This window comes from Cololabis saira, chromosome 8, assembly GCF_033807715.1.
Source record: "Cololabis saira isolate AMF1-May2022 chromosome 8, fColSai1.1, whole genome shotgun sequence".
NCBI classification, from domain to species: Eukaryota; Metazoa; Chordata; class Actinopteri; order Beloniformes; family Belonidae; genus Cololabis; species Cololabis saira.
Window position 1 is genome coordinate 24272653 of NC_084594.1, and position 13234 is coordinate 24285886.

The window sequence follows — 13234 nt, forward strand, 5'->3', positions numbered from 1 at the left end:
GTCGTCTGTCTGTCCTCACAGACGTCTGTTTCTGTACCGCATTAAGAGAAGAGCATATGTCTGCAGAGCTGCATCCTCCAGTAATTACAGTGTAAAGATCAGCTGAGATTGCCCGACAGAACACAGCAGTGTACTTCATCCCTCGATTAAACTCACTGTATACAGAGTGTTTTGTAGCCTCGCAGGCCGGAAAAAACCCTCAAAAAACAGCATAGACATGCTGAAAATAAGTCACACATGTTAGAGATCAACAATGAGCTTGTCATAAGCCCCATCTTATTTAAGTCTTATGTGTCCTCATATGACACTCTGTCTGTCTCAGTAATGCGGAGCTGATGTGTACAAAGATTCATGAGTCTCAGCGGATGGCGCTCCGCTGACCTTTCCTGCAGCTGATTTCCTTGAAAGTGCTCCTTTGATATCACATTCAATCCCCCCAGTGTTTATGAACAAACACCTGTAAAATCAAGGATATCTCTATCACTGTCACCTTCACTTTATGCGATAAATGTTAGTCAATCCAATGTTAGAGATGTTTTTGAACTATAACTGACATCTGCATCATACTCCAGAGTCCAGACACATATGAGGTGCAGAATATTAGGAGCATTTCTTACATGTAGTCCAGTCCAGCACACTGCAAAACTCATGCGTTGGATCCCAAGGAAGACATATAAATATGTTTGCATTGGCAATAGAAATGGCAAATGTCGAAGTGTCGGGAAAGTTGGATTCAGTTTCACAGCAGTACCTTGAGAGAGAAAGTCCTCAAGTTCAAATGTGATCCACCTTTTTAAGAAAGACTAACAAGTTAACTATTGCAGCTACTGAACTGTTCAGAGATGAACTGTTTTCATAATTGAATAAACAGATTTACAGTAAATGACATTTAAGTGTCCAAAATTAACCAAGTGAGATCAAGGTATGCAGTATATCTATAGTATATCAAAAAATATATGCAACAGATGAAAATTAAAAAAAAAAAAAAGAATATTATTAATTTATTAATATACATTTTATAACTGTAAAACATTCAACAACAACTGTTTAGCTGTCAGTAAGTATCATTTAGTGGATATTTAGAATCAATTTCAAGCAAAGCTAATTAGAATCAGAGACGCTTACAACATAACAGAGATGATGAGAAATTATGAAATTTAGTACATGGTCAAAACTTAAAATAAATAAGAACCAAAAAGGCAGACAAGTGAACTCAATCATCACAAGATGAGTCAAACTCAACAACATTTGAAATGAATAAATTAATAATTAAGTAAATAACTATCACAGTTGATTTGAAGGAAGGCTCAGGGAATTGATTTTTTTTTTACCCCAGTTGTACTGAACTATCTACACTAAAGGTCAGGCATGACATTTTTACAGCCTGTACTGTAATATGGCTAATTTCAAATGTCTTCATTTATAACAAGTTTCCACCTACAGTAATCGACGACGCTTCCAATCAAATTGCAGGTACTGTTGATAATCTTTTAAAAGCATTTATTATTTTTTTAAATCAAATTCTTATTAAATGAGGAGTAGATTAATTATTTAGGTATTCTTACTTGCAACATGTAAAGCCTGACCTCTAACCAGCAAGCAGACATCTAAAATCTACTGGCTTTACTTTTTCTTTCAGTCATTGACTTTTTTTTTGCAAAAAGATCCATGAAGTGAAACAAAGAGGGATCCAGATGTTACCATACGAAGATGCTAAGAAACACGTAAACATGTCAGCTAAAAATGAGTATTTTAGCATCTCCATTGTGACTTTGCTGAAACCATCAAACGAGCCTTGCGTCACTGAGGACTCGAGCTCTTGTCACAAAGTCAAAAGACAAACTATAGCAAAAAGTAAAGTCTTCTTAAAACAACTAAAACATCTGACAAAACGTGTTATTGAACAATATTTGACAAGACCTGTACAGAGTTGCTATCGGATCAATCACATTTTCATCTCTAAGCTCAAGACTAAAGAATAAAACGAATAGTGTTTTAAGCATTTATTCGAGAAACGCATCAAATCAGTTTTGGTGTCAAATACAAAAAAGGAAGACAAAAGCCGAGCAGAAGAAATATATTAGACTTCTGCTGAGATCTTCACCAAAACATTCACTCCATCAATGGATCTCTGCTGTGTCGTGGTTAGAGGTCGTCTGCCCCTGATTGCAGAAGTGGTTTGTAGCGATTAGTGGTTCTTTTTAAATCATCAGCAGGTTTATTTTAAGCATATATTGTTGATTTCGCCCTGTGGGCGCATGAGGCACCGATGGTACGGGACTGTATTGAGAGTGTGGGCTGTATAGAGTCAGATTTGATACGCTGAGGCTACAAAAAGCAGCAGAAACTCATCACATATCACATATGCAAGATACTGAATTTAAAAAAAAGAACACCTTGTACCAGATAACTTGACACTCTGACACTCAAAGGACTATATCTGTGTATCCTCAAAGATAGACTACATGTATTGTTAAAAAACATTTGACATTGAAGGAATAACAGCAGATCTATTTTCTACACAGATTTAAACATTTGCCTGTTCTGGCACATGAAATCTACATCTACATTACCAGAACCTCACTGCCAAACGGCTAGAATGGCTTTGAGCGTACTCAAAGACAAAACAGCCCATCTATACAATGTGCAATAAGACTTTTAAGGCTTATGGTGCATTTTGGTACTCCAGGTAAGACTCATGTAAAAAAAAAAAAACATGAAAAAATAACTTAATCAATTGGGAATATTCCTTTGGTTGCTTTTCTCTATTTAATTGTGCAGGAAAATTATCTTAGTGTTTTGAATTGTTTCGCTCAGTCCGAGTGCTCAACATCCTCCTGCAAATGAGTGAATTCACCCTGATGCCTCCATTTAGAGTCAAATTACTCGTACCAGTTCAGGCAGCATTTGCACATGTCCAACTAAGACAAAAGAACCACGCTTGACCCATAAGGTGGGATGCTTTGGTTCATAAAGTCTTCCTCCTCCACACGTTTCTCCTTCAATAACTTTGATAGAAGGTAAATTCTTTTCATTAGTCAAGTCATTGCTTCTTTATAGCTCATAAGGAGATATGCTAATTTCTATCCAGCTGTGCATTCCTGTCAGAAAACGTTTTTCTTCACCATGTAGATAATTTACTCCCTTCATCCACAAGAATCCCTTCAACAGCCTTTTTGTGCGTCAGCATGTGTCATGCACATTTTATTTTTCCTTTTTTCACCCCTAATGCTTTTGGAAAACCAGCAAGCCTTCAATTCTGTCATAGTTTTTATTTTTAATGAGCTCCAATTGCTTTTGAACTTCTGCAGGTTCTATGCTTTCTGTCAAAATAGAAAGACATTGTGCAAACATTTGTTTCTGAACATATTCAGATTCAAATTTATACCTGGCACATTGCTGTCAAATCCATACTTCAGTCTAGATTGAAACGTAAAATACATAATATCCTAGTCCTTAAAGACTGAATATTTATGTAAGTTGATGAAATCTATTGGACTGAACCTGCATTAATGAATTGCTTGTGGGCTTACATTACAACCGAGGTCACCACAGAGATGCTAAGTGCAGCTAACTGTAATTGATTTACACGTTTATTATGAGCAGATTAGGCTCACTGCCAAGGATGTGAAACTGGAAGAGCCCCAGAGAGGATGGACAAACCTATTTAGCTTTACAATGCTGTCAATAGCTGTGTTCACTGTCATTTGATATCAGCATCAGTAGCTATGTATGCGCGTAGTTTCTAACTAAAGATACTGATGTAAACAACTAACCTGGAAGGTGAGGAGGACCCAAAAAGGGACTGGAGCTCCTCAGACCTTTGTAAGCGAGGACAGTTGCTAACAAGTCCATGCAATCAGTCAAGAGGAGCCATTTGAGCGTCCTTCTTACCGCCAGACGGGTCAAAGATCCTTAAGACACTTCCACTCAACCACTACCCCAGATTCCTCTAAACGCTGAAACAGCAAACAGTTGAACTGACATACTGTATTGTACCCGGCCACATGCCTCCCAGTGACATTTCTATGGTCAGCAAAGTTTGAAGATTCCATATTACGTTAAAGAAAGAAACAAACTTAGGAAATTATCTTTTATAGTAAGAGTGTCAAAGATAGACCTATGTCTATATGCAAAATAAGGATATACTGTTGCTTAAATCAAAATTAACTCAAATTTGCTGAAGCTCCCTCATGAACGTGTCTTGTTCCTTTGATGCAATAAAAACACGCTTTTTAAAAATGTGTTCTGACTTGACCCTATAATGCCCAATGTGTTATATTTGATACATGAATTTCTGAGACTACCACACTAACTCATCTAAAAAGATTCACAATAATACAAAATAATATTATTTAGAAACTGTATAATTTCAATATAGTAAAAAAAAATAATTTTCTTGAAAAAATACACTTTGAATCTTTTCTAATAAATTGGAAAATAGAAAATAATACAAATTATTTAGTTTCTGTCTCTTAGTGACTTTTTATTGTAATACCTTAAATATCTTGTGATTTTTACTATGAAAGAATCCCACCTATGTTTCAGTTTTAATATTAATACAATAAAACAAAGAGTAAATACCATTCTGATTGTTTTTTCCAATAAATATGAATGAAAATAAAAGATCCTGGACCAAATGCATATTTATTCCTCAAGTCAAACCTAAAATTCAACATATTTGATTCCTTTTGAAAATCACCATCACGCCACTTTCATGAGGAGGAAAAAAAGTGTTCATAAAAGTGGTCAAAGGCAAACCCAGAGCCCTTACTATCTGCACAGATCAACACTGTCTGATCGGATGCTTTATAAGTGTTGTTTGGTCCACTTTGACTGTAACAGACCGGCACAGTTTCTTGTTCCTGTTTAGCATTGTAGAAAACACCAAGTTTCCTTTAGAAATAGAAAAATCTAGTGCGTAAAGAACTGAAAACATGACTTGATACTCAACGATCCTCACATCCCGAGGCCGGGCACAATAATCCACTCCACGTACGGGGAGGCAACAACAATCCCACACACTGGAGCCCGTTTCAGCAAGAGGTGCTACTGATGTCAGTGTGTGAGATTTCAAGAGTCTTACTGAGAAGTTTGAATCATCTAAAATATGTCAATAAATACCTGCCCTGCACAGCTGCAGGTCACACAGAGACTGGCGAAAAACAGAACTAAAATAAGATATGTGCTACATCTTCTGTGTAATGGTCGGTGAGGTACTTCACAACAAAACTGTGGGTGCTGAGCCAACCGTGGCTCAGCCATCTGTCTGCTCCAGAGCGATACTTCAAACCCATTATCTTGTGCTGACCTCAGAGTTCAGAGTACATCAGCTGCAGCAGGAGACATGCAAGACGGTGGGATCAAAAAAGAAAAATCCTCATTGTGATGTCTGAGAGAAAAGAAGTTAAAATGTTTCTCAGTGATTTCCAAGAGATTAACTAAAAAGGCTAGATTGTCCAATTTTTCTTCACAACCACAACCTGAACACATCTTTATTCACAATAATCAGTAAGTGCAGTAGCAGGAGGTTTCTGTCTTACCACAAGAGGCACAGCCGCGATTGTTTTCCATCAGTGGTGGAAAGCTTCACTATGTCTACTTCCAACCTGTAATACCGTCCATTATTTGACAAATGCCACTATATTCACATAAAATGCTGATTGCATTTTATGGAGGACCAAATTGGGCCAAAATTAAGACTTTTGTGCAACCGGCGGTGTCCACATGCTTGTTGCAGGAAGCTATAGTCAATCCGAAGCCGGCTATTGATCTGATTACCGATAGGCCTGCACCGATAACTGAGTGGCCGGCGCTGGCGACGGAGAAGATGACTGCTTACGTTACTCGGCCTGTAATTTTGGTGTCAAACTCTGCAACTCATTGGACCGCCTACATGTCCCTGTAGTGTTGGAGAGAGAACGACTTGCATACCTAGGCTGGTCACCCACTGGATTAGACACATCCTCGACTGTCTTTAAGTTTGGACTGGGCATTTAGAAGCTGACAGCTATTGTGCTCATCCTTAACTCATTCTTTAACTTTAGGGTTTTTTAACGCTTACAAACAGCAGAAAAGCCAGCGTTAACAAGTGTTTTTTTTCAATTTCTGGAAGTGTAGTTGAGAAATGCCCTCAATATTGAATTATATTCATGCCGATTCTACTGTATATTTAATTCAAGACTAAAACTAATAGTAATAATGTCCAGATTCATAGTTAATATACACTAGCTGCTTTGTTTGTTTTATAATGTCCCTTTGACCACCCCTACACCACATAACATTAATAGATCATTTTAGAAATTCACCCATTACACAATATTCAGTCTTCAGTGAGGCTGATTGTGTAAATAAAAAAGGCATGAGAGCAGCATTACACATACACTTCAACGAATCTGAGGAGTAGGCTATGTATGTTTATCCCAGTGTGCCACAGCCAGTCGCGCAATAGTCTTAATTTTGGCCCGATCCTGCTCCTTCCTCTTTATTGACCAATAGTAGAGGGAATGGACCAAGAAGGGCAAACCCTTCTCATTTGCATAGTGAGGCAGATATGCATAAGATAAAGTAAAAAGAGGAGATGAGGAAATGTAAAAACAACAAATGCATGTATAAGGAAAAAGAAAACCAAAAAAATATATTTCTACTTTTTGCTCCTCCATATACAGCAGTGCATAGGTCAGCGGTTAGTTTCGGCTATGAAACAGGTTCATATATGTGTGTATGAAAATTACATGTAAAACAATTCTCAATCAGAACATAGTGGCCAAAGGTCCACATCAAAGGGACGCATTATCTCACACAGCAGACGATGCTCCTTTGCTTAATATAAGTTAAATGGCTTGCAACATCCGAACAGATGCTTCGGATGTGTCTGAAACTGCAAACTATGCTACCAGTACGTGCTGAATTTGGCCAATATTGGTCAAAAAAGGCAGAGAGAATTAGCTGATTTTAAACCACCTTCTATATATATATATATATATATATATATACATATATGCACATACATACACATACACACATATATTCTCCTAAAAAATCTATCTCTCATAATATTATGTGACTCAACTTGTTATTCTATGAGAGCAAAGCTGCAATGTTACCAGAATAAAAATGTAATTTCACTGAAAGTTGCAGTTTCATAAGTGAAAGAAATAAACATAAAAAAATGATACGACTATTCAATTATGATAAATAATATGTAAATTGTAATAAATTAACAACCATATTCTCAAAAATGTGCGACTTTCAAATAAAAGCATGACATTGCCATTTAACTATTATTTATAGCTGTCTAAGTTTGTGTAAAGTCGAATAGCAAGGCCCCTGAAGAAAATGCTGCTGGATGATATACTGTATCAATCACAAATGAATAATGACAAACACAAAACTGTTTCACAAATATTTTTCCTTCCATTTGTGACTCAGATTCCTGTTGTATAATGTAAACGCGCTCAGAACAGGAGACGTGAACCCACGCATGAGCAGCTCAGGCCACTGTCATGGCACAGTCCCTTTCTTTCCCAACTGTCTGTTTTCCATCATTAACTCACCGGCCTTCCCCTCCTCCTTCTCGGACCTCATGTCCTCCTCGGCATGGGCTCGGCTTGACTCCACTGTCAACGATGGTGTGAGCTCTCATAGCAAGTAAAAAAAAAAAAGAAAAAGCAGAAAAGAAACCACACACATATGCTCAGAGCCGCAGCTCAGCCACCAGTCAAATTTCACACACCGCGCTATCAGAGCCAGCCGCTCCCAGCTCTGCTCTGCGTGGCTCCACCCAGGCAGGTTATGAAGTCAGCTCTGAAAGCCACACACCTTTACTGCTGCTTTTTTTTTTTTTTTTTAAACTCTGAATGTGTTTCTCTTTTTCTCCCACTTTTCGTGAACCTGTTCAGCGACACACCCAGAGAGAGCCTGGACAACTTTCGCCCCCCCCAACCAAACAAACCAACCAAACAAGCATGAGGGGGATGGGGAACACAAAATGCACCTGAGGCTTCAGGTAACAAACCAGGTATGGAGCTCTAACCCCACCTGATGGCCAAGAGCTGATAGAAGACATACAATTACATCCAAACACCGAACAAAACAACCCTCTGTCTAAAAGCTTTGCTCTCTTTTCAGACTCCTCAATGCTTCCATGGGCTTACGTTACTGGTAATGTGTGCTTTGGCTTGAGGAGATATGTAATTCAACCCTGTAAACTGTTTATGGTGCATGTGCTAACAAATGTCAGCTTCTTAAATGAATCATGACAGTAAAGAAGTGATATAAAGGCCATATCAAATTGCCTTACCTCCACACACTGAAATGTGTTATTAATATGAGCACTCCCATGTTATCTTTAACTCTCCTGGTATTTGATTGTTCTGTTGCTCGACATTGACTGTCTGTGTCATGTTAGATGAGTACTAGGCTGTGAGTGGACAGAGTAAATAAGGTTATCACTGTTCAGTTTTAAATTTCAGTGTCTTTGCCTCAGGCAGGATGTTTGAAGAAATCTAATCGAGTCTGCAGGGCCCGCTTTGATGGGAACTTTGACTGAGTTCTTGGTATACGAGCACTTGCGTGACACAGCAAACCCAACTAAAGAGAAGACGTGATGCATTTGCGTGTTTGTGTGCAAGAAAAATGTGAGTTTAAGTGCTTGTATTGGAAAACTGACAGCAGTTCAGAGCAGCAGTACCATTTGTCCTGCCTGTCAAAGGTTGATGCTCGGCTTTTCAGCTTCGCCCGAGGATCAAATGTGATCGCGCGAGATTCTTGTCACATGAACCAATGGATTTGTCAATCATGCACTGGCACCTCAAGTGTTTCTACTAGGCTCGTTTTTGCTCACTGATCCGAGTTAAGACATGGCATTGCAACAATAACTCTTCAATGTCGTTACTTTATCAATATTAGAATGCAAATATCACTTATGTATTTTCTATAGTATTCACTGTTACTATAAAATAATCAGAGCCATTATATTCAAAACAATTCCAGTTTAATTGGCTCCTGCAGGAATCACATTTCATAACAGTTGAAATTGTTAGAAACATGTCTGTTAATAGTTATTTCTCTGGTTTTGTTCAGAATCTGTCTTTCCTTATGGCGAGGAGGGAGGAGGAGAAAGAAAACGTGAGGATTTAGAAACTAAGCAATTGCAAGGCTTATGTTTATTGCATTTTTTTTAGAGTTCAATTGGCTGCATTCATGTTTCATTGAGTTTTGTGATGGACCGGAGAAGTTCCGATGCCAGGAGTGCATTCAATTACGGGGGTCACGAATATATCTGGTTTAGCAACAAGAGGATATATTGGGCGGTGTGCTGATCCCAAACAGACACCAATTTGCAGCAGAAATTCGTCTCTTCCTTCAGGGCAGAATGTCCTGCAACCGTGTTTTTGTGCAATGTAAAATAGTGTTTGTGCATGCATTTTAATAATTTGAATGGGTTACTGTATTTGAAATTATAATTGGCTTGATCAAGGTTTGTTAAATTTTTACTTTATTAAGTGTGGCATTTGAAAAACGTTACTCAGAAAATAAAACCTCCAGGTATCCTGTCCCATACTTCATGCATTGATAGCTGTCTCTGAACTCTGTCACACAAAAGTCCTGCTGAAACCTGCCTCAAAGCTGCAGTTAATCTTATTCATATCACTGTTTTATCCTGAAACCTCCTCAGTCTGGATTTTTCCACTCCTAAATTTCTTTCTTCTTTGGCTTAGCTCCCTGCATCATTGTGTCATTCATTTGCGTTGCTGACATTAACGCTGAAAAGCGTCTGTGAGAGGAGGGAGACTGAAACGGCGGGAGTAGACACGAATGGGTTTCTGAGGTCACAACTGTCTCCGCTCATTGTTGATTAAAATAACAAGAGGCTTGTCTGATGACCGAAGCTGTGCTGGCTTCAAGGGGCTAGACTAGATGAAAAGCCTGGAATTACAAGCGCAGCTCAGGCACTCCCGGTTGTTATCAGCACGAGAACAATAGAAAAATAATGGCATAATGGCAGTTACTTATTTCTTTTGCGAGAAAGAAATGGACTCAATTCTTAAAGATAAAGCAACAAAGCACAAAATCAATAGACTTCATGATCAATACCTTTTGTGGTATGGATGCATGGTGGTCAGTGTGATTACTGCACCGCCATAAGCTGCACAACCTTTTCCACAAAACACTGTATTTTTCTCTCACGGCTGTGATTGTAGGAGATAAGTGGAGTTGCAAAAGTTAGCTGCTTGAGTTGTACATTACAGAAAAGCTTAAGAGGGATAGAATCACTAAACTTGATCAGTCATCAAACTTGATCATCAAGTTTACAAATTAAAAATATGATCTAACTATGACGCTCTGTTATTTATGTAAGATAAATCAAGGTTTGCAGTGACCGCTCAGACCCTTGAAACCAGGTAAGTGTTGTTGTCTGATTGCTCTTGCTCGTCTGTTCACCCTCCAGTCAAACCAACAGCGCACTCTCGTTTTAACTGCCAGGATAAATCACCATGCTCACTTCCTGCTGTCACCTAGGCAACACCTTGCAATTTCGAGAAACGGCATACCTTTGCCTAGTGAGCAGTCTGGAGTGCCAAAGTCCATGAGGCTGGATATCTCTGTTGGGTAGCACATGTCCGTTACCACTGTCTTCTGTCTGTGATGCATCGATGGATCTGTGGGAAACAGAAAATGTTAGTTTAATTTCACAAAATCTGATCTAACGGACAGAATCTGATACCATCAGAGCTTGAAGTTCTGATATCATCTGATCCAGTGAAGTACTAAGGTGCAAAACATAAACAGCAATAGTCAAAACTAGTGAACGAGTGAGCCTTTGTTTTTGGGACTTCTACGAGCTACCCAAGTGGATGACATCACCCTTGCCAGTTTGATGGGAAAAAGTATTGCTGCAGTACCTCAACCAACCACCAGGTGATTCCAAAAGGGCATATGTCTCCACTGAACCGCATTTTAAAAATCCCCAATTTTGCAGCAGGTATAAACATCTTCACAATCTGGTTTCTTTGGTAGATTTCACATCTATGAAACTGTACAGGGGGTCTTTTTTTTTAACCACATCAGGTAAAGTCATATAAAGCAACAAATATATAAGGGGTGTGGTGTTTTGATTGATGGCATTTGAACATTTTGAAATGAGGATGTTTGGATAGATTTGATCACAATAAATACAAAGTATAATAATTTTGCATCATAAACTGGCACAAGTTAAGTCAGTTTCCAAACGTTTCCAAAAATGTGGCCAATCAGAGGATACTTTAGAAACCATCATCTAGTTTATGAAAGTAGAATAACTCAAGGTAATTCTCTTAATTATTCTAAAGTAATCACAAACTGTTTGGAGGGAAGATGGTTGTGAAGCTAATGTTGACATACTAAAGACAAGACAAAAATAACTGGCAATGGCCATCTGATGTCCAGTATGTCTGTATGGTTCATTGTTAGGGTTTTTCTCAAACCAGATCACCTGAAGAAACTCCTGAATATGTGGAACCTGAATCCCTGTACACGCCTCAGGAGTTTGTTTTCTTTTTTTAATTCAGTCTTGGCAGAACTATGCAAGCTCAGACAGTTGAAATGTTGTAAAAACGTTGTCATTTGTTTTTCTTGTGAAATGTATATATTTTTTCTTGTTTGGTTCTCATCCAAAATGTTATAATACTTTTGTTTTTGCATTTTGCACCTCAGGGCAGATGAGCTTCAGTTCTGACATTGTCAACAGGAAAGTAAAACTCTGATTGTCTACATCCTTTGAAGTTATATATGTTGTTCTTCTTGCCAGATAAAAGTGTGACAGCCCTTCCAAAGTACACATAAAAGCACTTCATGATGTCAAGTGTTTTCTTCATTAACCACGCACCCATTCCATTAGTACTGCATTAAAAGTCTACCCTTAGGGGCTCATTGTGCCGTACCATCTGCATTACCACTCTCCCCCAGTGATCCCGCCTTCCTTCTTAAGCTGCAAATTTCAACAGTTTCAGTTTCACAGCCATACGGTATTTATCTGGATTACTGACCTTCCCTTCCCCTCTCCCTCTCCCCCTCCCTCTCCTCTGTCCTCCTGACCTGTCAATAACAATTTCGGTGTTGTTAAGCTGACCTTTTCCTTGGTCTTTAATGCAGAGATTGGACAGCAGGCAGAGTCGTGCTCAGCTGCTCTAAGAACGCTTTACATGGCAACATCATTAATGAGAGGGATGCAGAGGATTGAGATGCTGGCAGAGAGGCAAATTCACTATTGCAGGTCATTTCCTGAACCCGTCTGCTGTTTCTAGATGTCAATTCATAAACATCCCAAATTCTCACATGTATTTCGAAACAGCATGTGAGTGGGATTTGTGTTATATTGTGGTTGTTTGAGGTTTTCAGTGATTCACCTCCCTAGAGGTTGAGATTAGCTGCAGTCCATTGTGTTTCAAGGGAAACACCCTGCCCTTGCGTCAGCGCTCTTAAGTATGTTGATTCCAATGAAGAAACCAGTAAATCGAGCCGCCTCACTTCTGCCTGGTTGGACCTGAACTTTTAACAATTAAATGTAAAATGAGGCCAAACAATCCTGACTAAAGACCTTAATATCGTGTTAGATTTCTTCACAATTCTCTCTGACAGATAGTTTGCTGTGCTGACATCCAACTTTCATTGGTCTGGTTTTTTGCATGTTCATTTTAAATAGCAATGGAAAACAAATCCCCTTTTCAGGCAAAAACACAATATACAAAAAAAATAACAAAAAGAAAGTCTCTTTAGTCACACACAGATCAAGAGGAGCACTGTAGTTGCCTTTCATAACTGATATGGCCTTCAAGTTAAATAAATATGCTGTAAATTGACGTCTGCGTCTTTAAAGTAAAATATCTATCATAGTCAGCTTTCAAATGAAATACCATCAAAGTAAGATATTTCATTGTGTATTTTATATACAGTATTATGCACAATAATCCTGGATCACTGTTGGAACAGAGAGTTTGGATGTGGCAGTGGTGCATCTTTTTTATCTCGCTTCCCTCCGGTGAGCGTCTGTGAAGCTACCAGATGAAAAATGAGGTGGATGATAGCAGTAATCTCTGTTCCTTTAACGTCACTTCTCTCACTGCTTGTATTGCCCTCTAATGTCTGCAGAGTGATAGTGGATCTTTATGAAATTAATTCAGAGTATGCATTATCCAGTAACTATAACATATGGCGCCTTAATGAGAGCGGTATCAGGCTGATAACACGGCCC

The 13234-nt window shown here is 38.6% G+C and overlaps 1 protein-coding gene across 4 annotated transcripts in view; it reads right to left on the reverse strand.

The window, feature by feature from the left end:
* Positions 1-13234, reverse strand: part of kaznb (kazrin, periplakin interacting protein b) — a 139822-nt gene that overhangs the window by 15953 nt on the left and 110635 nt on the right. For 3 of the 4 annotated variants that reach the window (XM_061727362.1, XM_061727363.1, XM_061727365.1), the window contains one exon: positions 10557-10664. In XM_061727362.1, the coding sequence (XP_061583346.1) occupies positions 10557-10664 (108 nt within the window). Of the gene's footprint in view, positions 1-7556; positions 7779-10556; positions 10665-13234 lie in introns of those variants that run through there. The other variant, XM_061727364.1, reaches the window with a different exon arrangement.